Genomic DNA, 21,735 nt, shown 5'->3' with positions numbered 1-21,735 from the left:
CACCTCGCTAGGTAAATTATTCTAATGGTTAATTACACTCACTATTAAAAATCGGAATCCAGAATTATTCGGTTTCTTCAAAGAAGGGATAGCCACATAATGGCAAGCTCAGAGATATATATGTGTGTGTGTGTGTGTGTGTATACACAAAACTCCAGCCCCATCTCCACCTTGTGCCCCACTCAACTCCCCCTCCATATACCACCCTAACTCCCTCCCCGTTGCCCCCATATAGCACCCCACTGCCCCGTGCTCCCCTTCCCTTTTGCCCCACCAACTCCTCCCTCCCCACACGCATCCCATCAATCTCCTCCCAGCCCCCAGACCACCTCCACCCACGTGCCTCACACCCCCTCCCCCCCTCGCTCTCTCTCTCGCTCGCTCTCGCTCACCAAGGGGCTCCAGGGACCGCGCACCCACCCCGGCAGCGCTGGCTGCCATCCTTCCGCCAGCCGCCCGGAGACCCCGCCAAGGGGCTTCCGCTAACACCCGCGAGCGGCCACCCTCATTGGTTAGCACCTACAGACCCACCCTGCGCACCTCCACTGTCCAATCACCAGCCACCTTCCGCCGCACTTCGCGCTTATCGGCTGCTGGGCCCGTGGTCCGCCCCGCTCCCGAGCTCTCATTGGTTGCTCGTCATGGCGTTAAAATCGAGCGCAAGGGGGTGGGGTCGGCACCAACCACGCGATCGCGGAGCGGGCGGTCGCGCGGAGCTAAGACTCCGGGGCGTTTCTCCGGCAGCTGTTCGTGTGTGTCTGGCTCCGCCTGTCTCGCGGGGCGCCGGGCCTGGGCCTCCTGGCGGGCTCCCACCCTGTGTCCTTTCACCCTTCCGTTTCTGGCGGCGCTCCCGGGGGGGGGGAGGGCATTTCTGCCCACACACGTTTAAACCTGTTGTGTGAGACTCCGGGTTTCTCAGGCAGTACAGTCACTAAGATGTTTGCTACATGTAGGGGCTGTCGCGCCGAACTCCGCCCTGCAGCAGAACAATTTCTTCATCTTGCCGTGGTGTGGCAGCATGGTCTGCACGACACGTGCAAGGCGATGCTGTGGCCCAGTCAAATCACAGCGCCGTTTGAGGCATGATGGTGTCACGAAGCTGCATCAGTGTCAACCCGAATTTGGGAGCCTTAAAATATGTCACGCCTGGCCTACAGGATATGCGGTAGACCTACCCATTTCAGTACAGTATTCCCAAAACCAAGATAGGTCAGAACCCTGGTTATCTTCTCGAAACTATATGTCTAATATATGGAATAATCTGACAGATATTCCTCGTGATGCAGGTTTCACAGGTGTTCCATTTGCAATTTGCTTTTAATATTACCATATTACCATGATATCAAAATCATGAATTTGAGATGATTTGTTCATATTGAAAATGAACTGATTGGTAAAACTGTAAAAGGCTAGCAGTGCTGGTTAATCTGCATCCCACAGTTTTGCATCATATTTAACTAAAGCCCCTTTTAGTCAAACTAGATATAATATGTTGCAACCCCAGTCCTAGGTTTGCAATTATTGTGCAACATTATGTACTTGTTCATTGTTATTAATAAGCACTATACATATATGGATCAGATTCCTGTTTGGTCTTGCCATCTCCCTTCCCAAATATATAATTATTTGTGTTTATATTATAGGAAGGTGGAGATTACACACCTCCATAATCTCATAGTTATCAAAACACCTGCACTGTGCAATTCAGGAAGGTTCTCTAATTCATTTTAAATCCGTTTGGTCATTGGCTCAGATTGCTGATGAATTGTCACTTTCCCCATTTTTAGTTCAGAACTCTTTATTCTGACTGTGGCTAGGAGTCCTGTGTCTCTGACGTTTGTTATCCACTCTTGCTGAGTGAAAAGGATGAAATCACTTGTTCTTAACTCAGAAAGAATCCCAAGTAGATGCTCTGCTCTCTTTGGCAGAGAGAGACAGACTGGGATGTAAGTTTTTGCTGATGCTTCCTGTTACCAAGCAAACAGGGGAAGCGAGTGAAGATGTATCCTTGTCTTGATTCTTTCTATTTATTTCCCTCTCACAAGACTAACAAGACTGGGAAGAAGCTCTCTGCCTAGCTTCCTTCCCTAGCCATCTGCTTCATTTGATCCCACTATTTTTGCATACCAGATATCACCTTTGAATTTGAAGTCAATGGGATTAATTCAGTGAATAAAATTAAGCATGTGTGTAAATCTTGGAAAGACTGAGGTGTAAAATGACCAAAAAAAAAAGGAAAGGTATACAACATAAGCAGAGAGATGACAGATTCATGTTATGCTTTGTTCTATGCGTGTTTATTTTTAATATGTAAATATTTGTTTTATTACTGTTACAAACACTTAGGTTTATGGGGTGAACACACTGGTTGAAGATCAGGAAGAGAAAGGGAGTGTTTAAATAAGAAAGGGATCTGTGTGTGTGTATATGAGTGGTTCTGTGAGGGCATCAGTCATTGGGTTTGTGTGGGGGTGTCAGTCACTGGGGTCTATGTCAGGGGTCAGCAACCTTTCAGAAGTGGTGTGCTGAGTCTTAATTTATTCAGTCTAATTTAAGGTTTCACGTGCCAGTAACACATTTTAACTTTTGTTGAAGGTCTCTTTCTAGAAGTCTATAATATATAACTAAACTATTTTTGTATGTAAAGTAAATAAGGTTTTAAAAATGTTTAAGAAGCTTAATTTAAAATTAAATTAAAATGGAGAGCCCCCCCGAACCAGTGGCCAGGACCCGTGCTGTGTCAGTGCCACTGAAAATCTGGTTGCATGCTGCCTTTGGCACGTGTGCCGTAGGTTGCCTACCCCTGGTCTATGTGTATGGATGTGTGTGGTTCTGCGGGGGTCAGTCTCTGGAGTGCTTGTGTGGAGGATGTCAGTCACTGGGGTGGTTCTGTGTGGGTGTCAGTCATAAGGTCTGTGTGTGTAGGAATGTGTGTGGTTGTGGTGGGGGCAGGGGCGGCTCTAGGATTTGCGCTGCCCCAAGCACGGTGGCACGCTGCCGCGGGGGGCGCTCCGGCAGTCACCGGAGCCGCCTGCCGCCCTCCAGCGGGACGCCGCCCCAAGCGTGCGCTTGGCGCGCTGGGGTCTGGAGCCGGCCCTGGGTGGGGGTGTCAATCACTGGGGTCTCTATCTGAATGTAAGTCGGTATTTGAGTGTGTCAGTCTCTGGGGTGGTTGTGGGGGTGTCAGTCTCTGGGATCTGTGCGTGGCTGAATGGATGTAGTTCGGGGGGTGTCAGGGTCTCAGTCTCTGGGGTGACTGAGGGGGGGGTCTCAGTCTCTGGGGCTGTGTATGTACGGCTGGGGTGGGGATGGGGGTGGGGGGGTGCGGTGCTTTGCGTGGTCACTGCGTCACCTGCCCGCGATTAACGTCTCTCGCTGGCTTGGGCTCTCGGCTTTGAGCCCCCTGCCGCGCCGGGAAAGCACAGAGCCCTCCAGCCGCCACGAGCCGCTCCAGCCGCCGCCGCGTACCGCCAGCGGGGCAGCAGGGCGGGCAGGCTCCGGCCCCGCCCCTGCCTCGGCGGGAGAGTCCATGTTCCGAGAGAGGGGGGGGGCGGGTTGGAGAATCTGGTCGGGCGACAAGCCCTCTCCCCCGGCCTGGCCGGCGCCGTGCCCGCCCCTCTCGCCGGGCGGGGGCCCTGAGCCGGCGCCGCCCACTCCGCAGCCGGGGGAGGAGGCTGATGTTTCCCTCCTCGCTCGCTGTGGTGCGGTCCTGGGGCGGGGCGGCCGCGGCAGCCACGTGAGGCGCTGTCAGTGCCGGGTCCTGCAGCTCCGCGGAAGGAAGCGCCCAGAGCCCGCAGCATGGAGCCGCACCGCTGGCTGCCCCTGGAGGCCAATCCCGACGTGAGTGCTGGGGGCGGGGGTTGGGGAACCGGGAGACAATAGGGGGAGGGGGCCACGGGGTCAGGTGACATGTGGGGGGCGATGACTGGGTGGGGGGCTGGAGCTATGGGGAGGGGATGATTATAGGGCACAGAGGGGACTTTGGTGGCTGTAACTGGGCTGGTGTGACAACTTATTCTCTCTTTTTTTCTGCTTTATTTTCAGGTTATTAACCAGGTGAGCACAGGGGAGGCAGGTTTGTATAATTTTTGGTGGTGCCCAGAATGGGTTCATGTTCCCCCCCCCCCCCACACACACACCTGCCTAAGGCTCTGGGAGGGAGTTTGGATGTGGGCTCTCAGGTGGGGCAGGGAGTTGGGGTGTGGGGGGCAGGCTTTGGGAGGGAGTTTGGGTGTGGGGGGATGGGCTCTGGGCTGGAGAAGGGGGTTGGGGGTGGACCCTGGGAGGGAGTTTGGGTGTAGGCTCTGGGCTGAGGCAGGGGGTTCGGGTGCGGCGCTTACCTTGGGCAGCTCCCAAAAGTGACCCACCACCCCCTCTGGCCGCAGCTCCTAGGCGGGATGGTGGGGGGGGGGGGGGAAGAGAGGTCACTGCATGCCATTGCCCGCAGACACCGCCCCCACAGCTCTCATTGGCTGTAGTTGGCAGAGTCGTGCTGGGGGCGGGGGCAGCACACAGAGACCCCCTTCTCTAGGGGCCACAGGTATGTGCCAGCCGCTTCCGGAAGCAGAGCGGGCAGGCAGGAAGCTGCCTTAGCCCTGCTGCACTGCCAGTGGTGGTGGCGGGGGCCCCAGCCCATTTTAAATCACGCCGGGGCGGCTGGGGGGGACGTTCCGGGGGAGTCATGCAGGGGCAGCAGGCAGAGTCGGGGGAGAGACCCAGCCCCGAACTTTGGTGGAGCCGGGCCCCTCATGCTCTCGTATTGGTGGAGCATGGGCCCATACAACTCACCACCCCTGGGTGAGCAGCTTTGTTTCATATAATAATCAGCCCCTTACCCCTCCACCACTCCCTTTACCATCGCACCCAACTCCTTTGGCTTCCCTGTCATTAAAGGACCGTACCCCCTTCACAGCCCCAACAAAGCCTGTTTTACTCCCACGCATTTTGGTAGGGCCTCCCGTAGCCCATTTGACCCTGGTAGGGTTTCTGAAGAAGTACAAATATTTTTCTTTTCTGTGTGACAGTCCTAAGAGTGCAAATAAGATAGGATTTTTTTAAAATGTGAAAATTGAATTAATTATCAGGGTGTTTCCCACTGTTTATATATCACTGTACATATTTGGGTCCTAATTCTGGGCTTGGTTGGGTGTGCACTTCTGTATTAATGTAGAGTCCAAGAGCTAGCCCATGCAGATTCAATTCCAGAACTGGAGACATAGTCATGTTTTGCTCTGAAAAATGTATGTGAAAATGGCATTGTTTAAAAAATATATCTGTACCTTGCTTCTTATTCGGTCATATTTGCTTATTTTAGTGTCGGAAATAAGTTTTTTGGTTAGGTATTTTTACTCTGATTTCTCTTGTAGAACCAACACAGCTAAAGTGCGCTCTGTTCTACCTCATGCATCCGCAAAATGACTGGCTAAGTTCTGTTTGTAGGGCCACCTATATAGCCCTTAGTTGCAGCTGAGAATTCCTTAATAAAAGCAATAGGCTTGCCAAAGGCAGCATTTGGCTTGTATATATCTTTTGCTACTAATGATGGTGTTTGAGCCAGAAAACACAGCTTGACTTTTGCAGAGTAGAATCACATCTTTAAAATTAGTGGGATGCTGAAGTCCTATTAGTCTGTGAAATAATCCATTGTGTGCCCTGAGTTGATCATGTACCTTGCTCTTTATGTGTGTAGAATGTTTATTTTAAGAAATTCCATGATAATGAAGTTAATTTGTTGAAAGATGCAGGACAGGGAAAGTGGCTACTAGATCATTTTTTCAGGTTATTTCCATGTTCCCTACTAAGCAGTTTCTATGCCAATGCTTTAATTTCAGTGCAATGACTTGACAAAAATAGTTTTAAACTAAAATGTCTGAGACTTCACCAGATGTTCTCTGCTTTCCCCCTATGCTTCTGGAATCTTACAGCTTAGTTTATTTCAGGTTTTGTAATACACCTCTACCCCGATATAACGCTGTCCTCGGAGCCAAAAAATCTTACCGTGTTATAGGTGAAACCGCATTATATCAAACTTGCTTTGATCTACCGGAGTGTGCAGCCCTGCCCCCCTGGAGGGCTGCTTTACCGCATTATATCCGAATTCATGTTATATCAGGGTAGAGGTGTATATAAACTGGATAGCTGGACTGAATAGTCCTTTTGACATCCAAGTTAAGTATCTGGTTACTTTCCAGTTAGAAAGAAAAAGGTGAAAATGAGACGACAAAAGCTTCAAGTTTACAGGTTTGTCGCATCTTACGCGCATTTAACATGCGCGAATTCAGCTTTACGCGGTTGGCAAAAACAAAAAAAAGAGAAAAATAACAATTTAAATACTGTTCCTGTAGTGCGAATGATTCCGCCTGCCATTACACTCAATGTAATTTTGACTATACGCGGTTTTCGCTTTACGTGCTGACTGCGGAACGTAAGCCCAGCGTAAGATGAGACAGACCTGTATTAATTTTTAACAACTCATAACTATAATAATTGGAAGCAAAAATGAAAGAGAAACTTAACATGGTATAGCTTGGGACTAGCTAGCAGTGATAGGATGAAATTGAGGGAAAATTAATGACATTTTTCAAAATGTAAGAATTGTGCCATCTTGTATTTAAAAACTTAATTTGGCTTTTGCACATTTTAAAAAAACTAGCAATGTCTGAAAATGAATTTCTTCCGTGTGAAGACTAACTAATGGAGACGTCTGTTTTCCTTTATAGTCAACGGAAGAACACTCAACTTGAACTTTCTTTTAGGAGTTTCAAAATTTAAAATGGTGGTGGTATACATAGCTTTGTTTTAAACTACTTTGTTTTTGATGATTTCATAGGCAGGGGAGATCTGTGAGGTGTGGATGATGATGGAGGATACATACTTCCCACTTGAAGTGCTCCTCTCCCTTTCTCGTAGCCAAGAAGGGAGGTTTACTTGCCATTCAGCTGCTCTTTATTCTAATTGAAACAAATTAATTAAGTAGTGAGGAGTAACAAAAACCAGGTACAACTTGAATGTACCAATCCTATCTTGCATTATTAATCTAGTTAGCTTGTTTTCAGGACTTCTGCTAGATAAATTTGCTTAATTTTTGATGAGTTTTGAGTTAGAATAAGGTGAGAAGCGGGAAAGAAAACTCTTTTAATTAGGTGTGGCGATGGTGAAAGGGACTGTGTGCAGGAAGGTGAAAACGGTTAATAAAATGTAGATTCTTGAGGGTTCGTATCTACCATAACCTATAATTCTTGTAACTTATAAATAAAAACATCTTACTTAAAATAAATTCTCCATTTATCAATACGCTAAGTACATATGGAAAGTTTTTCTTAAAAAATGCTCAGAGTGACATGTTTTCCCCACTGAAATGAAAGCGAAGGAAGGTCTAGTCCAGGGGTTGGCAACCTATGGCACGCATGCCAAAGACGGCACGTGAACTGATTTTTAATGGCACGCTGCTGCCTGCCAGAGGTCCGGCAGGCAGCAGTGTGCCATTAAAAATCCTGCCTGGCCTGGCCCGCTCTTCTCTGCCCTCCGCTCCCCCTCTCCCCCCGCCCCTTCCCCCCCGTGGGGGCAATGGGCAGGGGGCAGAAGCTTGGTCTTGCCGGCTCCCCTGCCTCTTCCCGCAGTGTGCTGGGTTCCTGCCCCTCCTCCGCCTCTCCGTCCCTCCCTCCCTGCCAGTCAATCAGCTGATGGCCCTTGCGAGAGAGAGGGTCGGGAAGGAGCAGAATCAGCATGCTTGCTGCTCCCGGCGGAGGCAGAGAAGAAGCAGGAGAAGGGCTTTGGGGAAGGGGGTGTGTGAAATAGGGGAATATCCCCTGCAGGCCCCTACCCTGAACCCCCACACACACACCCAGCCCTCTGCCCTGAGCCCTGACCCTTCCTCACACACACTCTGCCCTGAGCCCCGCAGCCCCGCACACCCCCGAGGCCTGTGCCCTGAGCCCTGTGCCTCACACACCTCCCAGGCCCCTGCTCTGAGCCTTGTACCCCCCTCATACACACCCAGCCCTCTGCTTGACTCCTTCACCCCCCCACGACCCCAGCCCTGACTGTCACCCCCACACATACCCAGCCCCCCCACCCTGACACCTGCACCCCCTCACATGCCCCCAGCCCTCTGACCTGACTCTTGCACCCCCCACACCCTATGCACCCCCCACATCCTGACTCTTGCACTCCCCACATCCCCACCCTGAGCACCAAACGGGAGCTCCTGCACACACACACCCCTCCACACCCACATTCCCACCTGCACCCCTCCCACCAAATGGGAGCTGCCCAGATATGTGCCCCACACCCAAACCTCCTGCCCCAACCCTGAGCCCCCTCCCTCATTCTAGCTCCAGGCCAGACCCTTCACCCCCAGCCCTGTTCTCAGTGCACTCCCATCCTCAGCTTGGTGCCGAGAGAGGAAGAGAATGGGCCAGAACCAGGGAGAAGGTAGATACCCACTGTATGTGGGCAGGGCTGGGACCCCAGACTGGCAGAGGGCTGAGTGGGTCCGGCATCCGGGATCCTGGCTGGCAGGAGCCGGCGGATGGAACCTGATTGGCAGTGGGCTGCCCACTGTCGGTCTGGGGTCCCAGCCGCCGGCTCCGCACAACCCACTGCCTGTCTGGGATTCTGGCTGCTGGACCCTTGCAAGCCGGGGTCCCGGCCACAGACCCCGCTCAGCCAACTGCAGGCCTAGGTGAACAGAACCCCAGACCAGCAGCAGGCTGAGCGGGCCAGCGGTGTTAGATCAACATTTTTAATTTAATTTTAAATGAAGCTTCTTAAACATTTTGAAAACGTTGTTTATTTTACAATACAACAATAGTTTACTTATATAATATATAGACTTATATAGAGAGACCTAAAAAACATTAAAATGTATTATTGGCACGCAAAACCTTAAATTAAAGTGAATAAATGAAGACTTGGCACACCACTTCTGAAAGGTTGCCAACCCCTGGTCTAGTCACTGGGTGAGTGGTAGCTTCTATTAAATAAACTCAATCTATTTTCATAGAAATATTAATTTAGGATACATTTAATATTGTGGCTACTGGTCTGTGTGTGTGTATATATATGTATACACATATACACACGCGCGCACACACACACACATATAATTTGAATGTGTCTAATATTTGATAGAAAAGCAGGGTTTGAAAGCAATTATACTTAATATCAGGAGACTTCCAAATAACGAAATGAAATGACTGTGGAATACTTTTTATACAGAAGTGCTGGAATTCATACCAGACTGGAAAAATCACTAGATAATACAGTACATTGGCTAACCCTACACTGGCAGAGAAATGGACTAGATGACTTAACTATTCAGAAGGTTAGAAATGAAAAAGTACATGAGTTGCATTTGTAAGGACTGTGTAGAATTTTTTGAATCTGATTTTCAGCCTAATGACTGAAAGAACTGAACAGATAATTTAATTTGTTAGCCAGGCTGGGTTTTCTAGATAGAATTGTGGTGTTCTGATGCTAATTAATTGTTCATTTCTTAGAACACAAATATTTTCCCTGCTTTCTCTATTTCAGTTTTCCATATTTCAATAAACTCATTCAAATAAAGAAAACGTTGTGTGCATCTTTAGAAGAGGCAACTTTAGATAAATTAGATTTGCTGCTTAAACAGGTTCTGCAGCTATGTGTCTGGAATTCTCACCTGTTCAGTGGTTGAAGTTTATTTACAATTTGTATAGCAAACCTGCATTCTTAGAATAATTCAGCTCCACCTCTGAAATTGATCAAGAATGGCATGATTAGTAGATACCTGTGTCATAGTAGCATCTGCTTTTTTACGAATATAACTCTGTACAAGAATAGGGTGTTACCCACATAACGGGACAGCAGTTAACCATATGCTGCTTACCTAAAATTCCTTTTCAGTTTCAAATAAAGTTGAATTTTACTTTTTTAAAGGGTGGGGGAATTCAGAACCCAACCTTTTTAATTATTGCTGTGGAACGACTCATGTTATTCCATAGAATGTAAGGATGAGGATACTTGTAGGTAGCCATAAAGTTCATAAAGTGCCCTGTGATCCTTCAGAATGATAGACATTTTATGTCTATAAATATGATATACATTTTGGCATTGATTTATTATATTTATATAATTATTGAAATCTTTAGGTCTAAATTTAAAGGTCTTATTCAGTTACTATAATATTTTTGGAATATGTTGTTATGTGGTTTTGTTTAACTTTAATGCTGTTGCTTAGATGAGTGGCTAAGCAATATAATAATGTCCATTAAATCTGAAGAATAATATTCACTTACTTTTACCATAATTAAAAATAAAGAATCTGTACACTTTAAGCAAAGCCATTTTTTTGCTTTAACACGTTTTGAGGAGATATTGGTAATCATTTTAACCAATCAAAATGAATTTCAATAAGTAACTAAAAAGAAAGAAATCTATTAAATCAAGGTAATTTCAATAACTTTAAAATAAATCCACCCTTGCTTTATACACTACATATTAATACCGCTTTCTCAGTGCCTTGTAATTTAAGAGGCATTTACAGCCTAGTATTTTGTCATGTGAATTAAACTATTGAGAATGTTACAGATGAACATGTCACAGTTACAGGCTATCGGATCCAACATAATCACTCAATTTCTTCTCCCATATGGACAGGTTGCTGCACTGTGCAGTTCAGGAGAACATTGTATTATAGTGATGTTAGGAGCTACCAGTTTCTGAAATGCTTATTTAAATTGACATCTTGTTCCTTGCACTATCTATAATGCGTAGGTATTGGAGTATTGATTTAAAAGATTAGAGATCAGATGGTAGGAGGTACCTTCTTTGGCTTTGAAGATAATACTCCATAACACCAATCACCTGATGGCACATCACCACCAATAACTAGTGCTATACTTCAGAGATGCAATTCAGTACAATCAGAGCTCCGTGCTTACATTGCTGGACCTCTTTAAAGCCTTTTTCACAATGGACCATGAGTTACTGCTAATCCACTTACATGCCATATCAGGAATAGATGGCCCAGCACTACAGTGGCTCCACTTGTACTTCTCTAGCAGAACTTGGAGACTGGTGAGAAGGTAATCCTCCCCTCTGAAAGCCCTCACCTGCAATATCCAATAGGGATCTATACTATTCTTGCTTCTCTTAATATCTGTGTGAGACTTCTGGCAAAGGTGAGCCATAATGGGCTCAGCTGCCAACGCTATGCTGATGACACTACTCAGAGTTGATGACACTGTACTCAGTAGTTAACAATAAATGGTTGACTGTCAAACTTGGAGGATGTATAAAGTGGGATCCTGCAGGGGTCTGTCCTGGGTCCTGTACTAGTCAATATTTTCATTAATGACTTTGATAATGGAGGAGAATATACTTATACAACATGCAGATAATACCAAGCTAGGTGTTGAAAGCACTTTGAATTCTAATCCTGTCCTCCACAATGTTCTTGGAAAATTGGAGAATTAGTCTGAAGTCAATAAGATGAAATTCAGCATAGACGAGTGTAAAGTACTGCATTTATGAAGGAAAAATCAAATGCAAAAATTGCCTATCCAGCAGTACTACAGAAAAGAGGGTTATAATGGATCATAAATTGAATATGAGCCAACAAGTGATGTTGCAAAAAAGACAAATGTCATTCTGGGGTGTATTAAAAGGAGTGGCTTAGGCAAAGTGTGGGAAGTAATTATTCCTCTCTTCTTGGTATTAATGAGTGGCTTTAGCTAGGTACTGTGTCAAGTTTTGGACACATGCTTTAAGAAAGATTGTACTACTTGGAGTGTCCAGAGGAGAGCAACAAAAAGATTTAGAAAACATGATCTAGGAAAGGTTAAAAAAACTGGGCATGTTTAATCTTAAGGAAAGAGGACTGGATGGTTGTGAGAAACTTGATAATTTCCTGCAGTATCCTAAGTGAACTTTATTGAATTAAGTTACAGCTTATTGAATTAATTTTAACAACTTTGGAGTTAATTATATTAAAATGCAATTGTGTATGTGGTGTTGTGGAACTGTGTGTTTTTCCATGGAAAGGGTAAATAGTAGAACAACAAGGGGTGATTAAGTAAACTCACTCAGGTTGTAACATCTTGAGAGAAGCCACCTGTTGGAAAAGTATGCATATACTAGTTCAAACTGGATTCTCCAGAGACCAACAGACAAAGAAAAGGTTTTTGGGTAAATAGCCTGGTTTTAAACTGGCTGAGGGCCGCCTTCTTGATCCACCAATTGGACAGGACCCCTGGTCCACAGAGGGTCACAGTCCTTCGGGCAGGATTTGAAAGGAATGGGCATGCCAGAATTTGTTAAGGTTAGGGTTAATTCTGGGAAGCTTATTAGTGTGTGAGTTGGTTTTTATTGTTTTTAGTATGTTTTCTCTGTTATGCTTTTTACCTAAAGAATAAAGTGTGCTTGGATAGGAAGTGCTGCATAGTAACTTATATCTGTTGCCAGTCACTCTGTATCTCTGAAGAGACAGCAAGCAGGAGTCCTTAGGTAACCTGTTTGTGCTGGGAATTATAGAGTGAAGGCAGGGAACTGTGCAATTTGGGAACACCATGCTAAAAAGGGAGAGAGACATGAGTCTCCACCCAGGAAGGCAATGGCTGGGGCGATGGAAAGTGAGAGTGCGTGCCCTTTCTGAACCACTGAGGGGAAAATACAGGTACAGTTGCCCTGAACTGTGGCAAGGGATTTAAGTCTTCAAATATGTAAAGCTTGTTATAAAGAGGATGGCGATCAATTGTTCTCAGTGTTCACCGAGCATAGGACAAAAAGCTGCAAATTAAGCTGATTACAACAGTGATTTAGGATAGATATTCTGAAAACTTTCTAACCACAAGCATAGTTAAACACATGAACAGGTTATCGAGGGATGTTGTAGAATCCTTGTAATTAGAGGATTTAAGAATGGGGAGGACTAGGTATGCTTAATCCTGCCTGAGTGGTCAGATGGGGGGATGAATGGACTAGGTGACTGTGACTGGTTCCCCCTGGGGTGTCACTGAGCCCCCCCCGATCCACCAACCTGGGTTCCGTCTCACCCTGTGCTGCTGTGATAAATTGTCAAGCTCTCCAAACTCACTCTTGCACCAGCATAAACACAGGTAGGGACACACCCAGCTGCAGTACTTACAGGCTGCTGTGACCAGCTCTGCATGGGGGGCTACAGCTAAGGAACTGCCCACCTGCTCAAGAGCACCCCCCCTCCCCGGAGTGTAAACCTAAAATTATAGCGTCTTGCACTGGACAGAGATCTGTACAGCACAAGCTCATGAAATTCACCCCCTCTCTCAATGTGGAAAGGAAATATACAACAGCTTTTTGCTCCAAGTTATGACTCCCACGCTGTGGTTTGTGGTAAAGCAAAAAAAAAAATTAACTACAGAAGATAAATTTTAAGTGATTATAAGGGATAGCAAACAGATCAAAGCAGATTACCTCGCAAATAAACAAAAATGTAATCTAGGCTTAATATACTAAAGAGATTGGATATGAGTAGCAAATTCTCATCCTAATTGTTGGCTCAAGCAGGCTGCAGGCTCTTAAGGGGAAAGCTGCACTTGCTTGCATCTTAAAAACCCCAGGTGTTCCTTTCACAGGCTAAAATTCCCTGTTAGCTTGGGTCCAGCACTTCCCCCCAATTCAGTCCTTGTTCCTCAGGTGTTTCCAAGAATCTCTTTGGGGCGGAGAGTCAGTGAAGAACCACGATGATGTCACTTCCCTGTCTTAAATAGCTTTTGCATATGGTGGGAACCCTTTGTCTCCAAGCTTGGTTCCCACACCTTTCAGTGGAAAAACACTGGCATTCCAGGATGGAGTCCAGTACCAGGTGATCTGGTCACATGCCCCTGTAGTGTCATAGAAGCCATGACTCGGAGGCTGTTTGTAGCATCCTCAGGAAGGCTCCACGGTGGGAAATTAGCTTCTTCCAAGACCTATTGTTCTCCCTAATAGTCCATTGACTTGAATGGGCCCTTTCTAGCCAGCCATCTACACTGACAGTCTTTTGCCTAGTGGGCATTCCCCAGGTATAAACACATTTGTAATAGATATATAGACAATATTCCTAACTTAAGATACCAAAATGATGCATGCATATAAGTAGGATAATCATATTCAGTAAATTGTAACCTTTTTCATGATCTCAGATTCCTTGTCTTGCACAAAATACATCATAATTATTCCATACTCATATCACACTAATATTACTATGAAAAATACGGGGTGTAATGTCACAGTGACCTCTTAAGGTCCCTTCCAGACATCAGTTTGTAGAAATTAAGGGATCTTATTCTAAACTATTGCTATCACCACCACTACTAAAATATTAGAAAACCTACAGCTCTTGGATGAGGAACAGCTGGCTCAAGCTGAACCCAGGCATCACCCAGGCAAGTGATGCTGTCTGGAAAGGGAAAAAAGTTATTTTCATCTTCCATTGAAGACATGCAGCCCCTATTCATCAAAGTGGTGTGAATGCTAAGGGTTCCTGTTTGACTCCTTTCTAAATTTTTATGACTAGGTAGTATTGGTGTAAAAAGTTCTTTCTTTTACCTCCAGCTTGCCAGGAAACTTTGCCCATTCTTTCCAGACAGTGACATGGCCATAGTGATCCATATATTTGTGACATCCAGGCTGGATTATTGTAATTCTTTGCATCTGAACCTGAGTGTATGTGAGACACAGACTATAGCTGACACACACTATAGCCACCGTTCTTCTCCGTGGTCTAGGCTTCTGTCACCACGTGATGCTTATGTTCACTGATTCATAGTCAGTTTCCAATGTCAGTTCAAGGCCTTACTCCTAATTTTCAAAGCAATCAGTGGATCAAGCTCCAGGTGCGTTAAAAATGGAATTCCTATTTATGAGCCACCGTGCAAGCTGTGCTCCTCTGGGACATTACAGATCACAAAGTCCCAGATCAAGTTAATGAGAGTTGGGGACAAAGTATTTGTGATCAAGGGGAATCCAGTTATGGAACAAATGTAGAGTTGATCAGACAAATTCAGAGTCTAAGCATCTTTAGGAAATGCTTCAAAACCCTCCCCTGTGAAAAAGGCCTTTCCACCATAAAAATTATTATTGCAACACTGACTCTCAGACCCAGTAAGCCCCTGAAAAAATTAAAAAGAGAAGATTAAAACAAAAAACTCTACTCCATTTAGAGATTCTTATCCCAAAAGGAATGCCAGAGACTCCATGAAGTTCACTAGATATTTGGTTATTGCTATGATTTTTACAAGGAAGAAATTCTTATACTACAGTGATGGGTGACAGTATAAAATCTTAGGAAATATAAATACATACCTTAATATTTACATTGATGTCCTTCTGAAGACATTAAGTAGTGCTTTAAAAGAAAAAAAACAAAAACCTTCACCCAAACTCTACATTAAATAATAATTCTCATTTGATTTTTGTAAACCTATTCAAAGTTCCTAAATTTCTTCTCCCGCACCTTCCTGTCCCCAGAAACACTTTGTAAGATATATCCTTCTTGTGCAGTTGGGTTACGCATTTATCAAATAAACCCCTTATAATAACTTAACCATTAGTATACCGCTTTCTTAACTTAAGCTCTTGACTACTTCCCCAATAGGTGGCAATAAAAAAAGTATTGGTGTATCTCTTAGATACTTACACTATAATATTTGTGTGCTTCACAATCTTAAATGCATTCATTTTTAGAACACCCCTGCAAGGTAGGAACATACCGCTAACCCCATTTTACAGATGGAGAACTGAGGTAACGAGACTGAGGGCCAGATATATTTTTTTAAGGTACTTAGGTGACTAAAGATGCACATAAACATCTGGTGGGATTTTCAAGCAACTTGCCCAAGGTCAGATGGGAAGTCTGTTGTAGAGCAGGGATTTAAACCTGGGTCTCCTGAGTTTGAGGCAGCACCCTTACTGTTGGACCATTCTTTGTCTTCCCCTGAATTATCCTTCCTCTAGATCTGTCTATAAGCATGAGGGAGGCAGAACAAATTCCAATGACTGGAAGTTGAAGCTAGACAAATTCAGACTAGAAATAAGTCTCAAATTATTTTAACTAGATGTTCATAATGGTTCCTTCCACTACTGTCATTTTAAGTTTGTGAAGGGGACTATTTCACAATCCCTCACAGTTTGTGGCAGAATTTAGAATGAATCTTGTAGGAAACTTATCCATCTGAAGTAATTGAAATGTTAACTCATTCTGCTAAGTATGAATTCATTTGCCTTTGAAGCTGCTGCAGTAATGTAGCAGTAGTTGCTTTTGCATGCTTAACAGTCTGGCTTTTCGTCTGCTTTTTTTGCTTTCACTTACCTTTTGTTTCCATTTCCTTGTTTCCACTTAGTTGTTGTTCCACGGTCTCTCTTACAGCTATGACTTGACTAACAGTCTGACTCTCATGCAAAACTAGCACTCATCTTAGTGAATGGCATACAGTATAATGAAAAGCCGGTGTCTCCCTGGTACAAACAAGTGAAACTGCTTACTGTACCAGATTACACTGTAGCATGACAGAGAAGATGGTATTTTTTGCTGCTCTAAATTTCTTGGATGAAAGGAGCTGTAGGTGCTGCATGTTTTTATAGTACAACTTTTAGATAATGTTTTCACCATAGTAAATAACACACAGCTCGTTGACAGCTCATTTGGAAAGATAGGCTGAACAGCACCAGGTCCATTATACATGATGGTCTAGATCAGTGGTCCCCAACCTTTTCATCTGGCATGCGCCAGACGAAGGACCGTGGCGGCGGTGGAGGACCCGCCAAATTTCTGCGGCGTTTCAGCGGCGACGCCTCTCGATGACGTTGCTTGCCGTCGGCAAGTGATGTCATCGAGAGGTGTCGCCGCCGAAACGCTGCAGAAATTCGGCAGCATTTCGGCGGATACTCAGGCACCCGCGGGCACCGCGTTGGGGACCCCTGGTCTAGATTATTGTGACAGCCCTTCTGTGCTTGACAGAAGGGTGGTGGTGAGAAATATGTGACTTTATGCTCTAATCTTCAATCTTGGAGTCATCATGCCAGTTCCAAGACTCAATATAAAGCAGCCTCAGAGTGTTGTTACAACTGCCAGGGATTAGCTGGACATAGAACCACCCTAGCCCCAACTCCTGTGCTGGGAAAGGGGAGAAAGAAGGAGCCATTCTGCTGGCTATGTGCTTGCTAGTGATTTCCCCCACACTGAGAGTCTGCGGGTTAGGTCACTTTTCCATTTGCTTGGTGCAGTGCAATAAAACAGGCAGAGTGAGGGCCAGGATCTGGTCCAGTGTAGCTGTACATCAGCATATTGAGTATTAATTGTGAATCTTGCTGGACGTATATTCCAGAAGTAGGTCTCCAATTGCGAAGAGGCAGGGAGTTGGTATCTCTTTAAAGAGTGATGCTGCTTTTACTCAGTGATGAAATTGACACAACTGGAAGTATGAGTATTGTGAAAACCTTTGTGTTGTGAAAACCTGTCCATTTGTTGATGCAAGTGAAAAGCTTGCAGTTTTCTCATTGATCCTCCATTGCCATTTTAAATGTACTTTCAATTCTAATTGGGCTATTCTTTGTGTAGATTCTCATGAGGTCCTGAAGCATAGTTTTCAAGCACTATTTAAATGTTTTGGTACCTTTGAATTCTTTAATACGGCTTTTTTTAAAAATTGGACTATTGGACTAGTCCACTTAAAAGTGAGTTGGTTGCTGGAGAAGGGTAATATTCTTCAAACAAGTTTTACTTGCCTTACCCAGTTGTTGCAATATTGGTTACAACATAGAACTAAAACAGCTGGGCAAAACCTGAAATGGTGATGTAGACCTGAAAGGCTCTGTATATCACGTTAGCAATCTTTTGAGCCATGAATAATTCATATTATACATCAAATTAAGATATAGATATGTACAGCTAGTATTTCAAACAACCAGAACAGCCCAGATTCTGCAAAACCTTATTCATGAATAGTTCTTATTGTCTTCAGTGAAATGTACAGGGTTAGGCACCCAAATTTCTTTTAAGAAGGTTTGTAAGTGATTTTTCTCCCTCCTATGGCTTTCTAGTGATATGACATTTTAAATATTGCTAGGTACAGTAACTCCTTACTTAAAGTCGTCCCGGTTGATGTTTTGTTATGTTGCTGATCAATTAGGGAACATGCTCATTTAAAGATGTGTAATGCTCCTTTCTAACGTTGTTTGGCAGCCGCCTGCTTTGTCCACTGCTCGCAGGAAGAGCAGCCCGTTGCAGCTAGCTGGTGGGGGCTTGGACCCAAGGTGGACCAGCAGTCTCCCTGTCAGCTCCCCACTCCCCTAAGTTCCCTGTGCCGCAGCCGCCCAGCAGGCTAGCAATTGCCGTGCAGTTCAGCTGTCCCTCCCCCCCACTGCCATGTGCTGCTCCTGCACTCTGCCTTGGAGCTGCTCCCAGAGACTCCTGCTTGCTGTGCAGGGGGGGAAAAGGGGGAGGCTAATGTCAGAATGTTCCCCTCCCCCCTGTTCCTGCACCCCCTGCTTACCCCTTCTCCCTATAGAGCATATACGCGCTTTATTAGATGCTATAAAGTGGACTTTCTGTCCTCTGCAGAGGCCTCCTTTGGCAGAAAGGTGCTGCAAGTGGTGGTCATTTTGGGCAATTAACTCCAAGAAGTCTTCCCTATCTCATTCTGTTTTTCTTATTCCTCATGTCTGTTCACTGCTTGCTATTTCCCATACCTATCAGAATTGTGGGAGATGCTGAGCTGCAGAATGGTAAGTTTTTTACCTGATCATTTCCTCTCTGCTAGCAGTCTCTCCCATAATTCTGCCTCCCTTTAGGCCGATTCCCCAGAATCAGGCCCCGCGCCTAAGAGGGCCCCACGCTTTAGGCGCCTTTTTAATTTAAATTTTTTTTTACATACCCGGCGGTGGTCCTGGTCTTCGGCGGCACTTCGGCAGCAGGGGGTCCTTCACTCGCTATGGGTCTTCAGCGGCATTTTGGCGGTGAGGGGGTCTGGAGCGAGTGAAGGACCCCTCACCGCCAAAGTGCCACCAAAGATCCGGACCGCCGCTGGGTATTCGAATTGGGCCCCGCAGTTCCTAAAGCTGGCCCTGCCTGGATGTCTTCCTAGCCAAGGGATAGTATTTAATTTTGGTAGTTATGCTTGTAGGCCATAGTCTATTGTACATAATTTATGGGTTGGCATTGAAGCTGTTGTTACTAATCATATTGTATGAGTTTGTACACAGCTTTGGAATGAATCATGTGGCAGCAGACTGGAGAAGAGTGTGTGGGTAGCACAGGCTGTGCTACAGCTTTGAACTGTCTCCAGAAACTACAGACAGGAGGGGAATAACCCATGTGTATCAGAATTGTGGGAGATTGAGCTAGCAAACAGGAAATTATAATGTAAGACATTTACCATTCTTATGTATCCAGCACATTTAGGTAGTTTAAGTATATTTTTAATTCTGTTTTTGCGTATTGAAGTCCAATTTCATCCAAATAAAGATTGACACAGTTATTAATCTAGTAAATAAAAATACATCATGCATCACTTTCTAACAGAATTAAAATGTAAGAATTAAGAATCTTAGATGTGCATAAACTATATAATTGCTTTAAACGTGTATACGTACCTACTATTCTCCTGTTTTAAAAAGAAAAACAAAACCAAATTCAGAGTAAAGGCTAGAAGTAATTGCAAATCAAGTAGTTTAAGATAATGCTTTAAAGGTTACCAACCAATGAGAATCGCCCTTTCTCTAGGAACATAACTAAAACATCCAAATGCAAAGTAAGATTAAATTGATTATTTTAAACCAAGGTTTCCTGATTGTTGATTTAAATCATGATTAAAATCAATTATTTAAATCATTTTTACTGTAATCAATCCACTATGTCTAGATTCTTTTATACTTCCTTTTTAACTCTGAATCTGATCTTCACCTAACTTATTATGAGAGTTTTGGCTAATTGTTCTGCACTGTGAGATGGCAAGTGAGGAGAATATTGGGAATAAAATGTTTAAAATGGCTACATGTCTAAGCTTCCCAAAACAGTGGGTGTATATTACATTTTCTTTTAACAGCTGTCATTAACTAAAAATGGTTGGAAGTATTTCATTGCTTTTCCTTCCTTACTTCCTCCCATACATCCTTACAAATACATTTAGTTTTGTGCACTCTCTTTCTGCAAGGGATAACAATCTTCTTTTATATCTTCAAACATTGGTAATGGGTACCGTGGGCTTCCTATGATGAGACACCCACCATGTCTCTCATCCAGTGCAAGACTAATTTTAATCAGTATTTAAATAAGTTTTCTACTTTATTTCAAATAATCAGGGAATAAAACACTCATACTTTTTTTGGGGGGTACTTTTCATTGTAAACATCCCAGCCAACATCCTTGAGCAAAAAAAGTAGATCAGATTTGAATACATCTACATAAGTGTACCTACCTTTTAATTAATGTAAATAAACTTGCATAAATATGTATGTACCCAGTGGAGGCACCGTGCTACGGAGGAGAGGGCAGAGAGATGTTTTTAATTTTGTCTCCCCCTTCCTTCCTTCTCTACTTGCATTATCATGTCATTCCAAAACACCCTCCACCCCAAAGAAACCAACACAAATCCTCATCTTCAAACAGCTGTGGGGGGAGAGTTTAATGAAGCTTTTCCAAACACCTCCTTGGTGGGCCTCCCAGGCCTGAGTTAGTAGTGTTGGGAGCTACAGCAGGAGTTGCAGAGCTGCATCTGCTCCACAGCCAGCATTGAGGACACAAGTTCTCTAGCCTGTCAGCAGGGGAGGGAGAAGAAGCACTAGCCTCCCCATATTTTGAGGGACCAGCTTGTCCCTCAGCATGTGCAGAGGCTATTATTGTCTGCCCTTCCCCTTCTCCTGCATCCTGAGACTGCAGCCATTTGAATGAGATTTCTCTGTAGGTTAGGGGCAGATCTGTAGGAAGGTGTGAAAATCCGTAATCTACATGGAAACCATGTACTCCCTGCACATTCTAAGGGACAACCATGTAGGTCTGAGTGTGGAAGGAGTGTTCCAAGATAGGGCACTGGCATCTCTCAGTGATTTGCTTAGAATAAAACTATGGCAGAACAAAGTCGCTATGTTTCGTCTGTCATAGTAACAATTGTTTCCTGAACTGTGATTTGATCAAATTCATCTAGTAGTCTCCTCCTTTTCATGACATCTAACAAAACTGTCAATCAGAATGGCAAATAGTTCAAAATTGTTAGAAAGTTGTGTATAGGTTCTGAAATCCTCCATATTTTAGGATTAGACAATTGGAACTTGTTGATAGTTATTTTAGGCTATGTCTACACAACTACTTTTGTTGATAAAACTTGTCAGTCAGGGATGTGAAAAATCACCCATGACTGACACAAATTTCACCAACAGAAGTGCTGGTGTGGACAGTGCTATGTTGGCAGGAGAGGCTCTCTTTCCGACATAGCTAACGCTGCTAATTGGGGGTGGTTTAATTAGGCCAGCAGGAGAGCTCTGTCCTGCCGGCAAAGAGCAGCTACACAGGAGAACTTACAGCAGCATAGCTGTAGCGGTACAGTTGTGCTGCTGTAAGATCTGTAGTGTAGACATAGCTTTAGTATGTGAGAAACAACTTTAAGGGGAGATACTGTTAGTGAAGGGGAATGATATAAGGTTCTCAACTGGAAGGACAAGAACCCCTGTTAGAGGCAGGTTCAGCTTCCTTTTTTTTTAAATGGCTAGACGAGTGGTGGTTCATGATCCAAAAGCTTTTTT

The 21,735-nt window shown here is 44.6% G+C and overlaps 2 protein-coding genes across 5 annotated transcripts in view; one reads left to right on the top strand and one right to left on the bottom strand.

Moving 5' to 3' along the window:
• COMMD6 (COMM domain containing 6) overlaps window positions 1-517 on the bottom strand; it is a 49,649-nt gene extending 49,132 nt beyond the window's left edge. For 2 of the 3 annotated variants that reach the window (XR_006578405.1, XR_006578404.1), the window contains exon 1: window positions 393-493. Coding sequence is in view for 1 of the 3 variants with exons in the window: in XM_045011466.1 (XP_044867401.1) it covers window positions 393-441 (49 nt within the window). In the remaining 2 variants the exon portion in view is untranslated. Of the gene's footprint in view, window positions 1-392 lie in introns of all 3 variants that reach the window. The other variant, XM_045011466.1, reaches the window with a different exon arrangement.
• A 3,182-nt stretch (window positions 518-3,699) lies between these two features.
• The window catches only part of UCHL3 (ubiquitin C-terminal hydrolase L3), a 66,948-nt gene continuing 48,912 nt past the window's right edge, over window positions 3,700-21,735 (top strand). Inside the window, exons 1-2 of one of the 2 annotated variants that reach the window (XM_045011411.1) lie at window positions 3,700-3,840; window positions 4,045-4,056. In XM_045011411.1, the coding sequence (XP_044867346.1) occupies window positions 3,799-3,840; window positions 4,045-4,056 (54 nt within the window). In that variant the 5' untranslated portion in view covers window positions 3,700-3,798. Of the gene's footprint in view, window positions 3,841-4,044; window positions 4,076-21,735 lie in introns of those variants that run through there. The other variant, XM_045011419.1, reaches the window with a different exon arrangement.

The sequence above is a fragment of the Mauremys mutica genome, chromosome 1, assembly GCF_020497125.1.
Source record: "Mauremys mutica isolate MM-2020 ecotype Southern chromosome 1, ASM2049712v1, whole genome shotgun sequence".
In the NCBI taxonomy this organism is placed as follows: domain Eukaryota; kingdom Metazoa; phylum Chordata; order Testudines; family Geoemydidae; genus Mauremys; species Mauremys mutica.
This window is presented reverse-complemented; position numbering and strand designations above follow the sequence as displayed.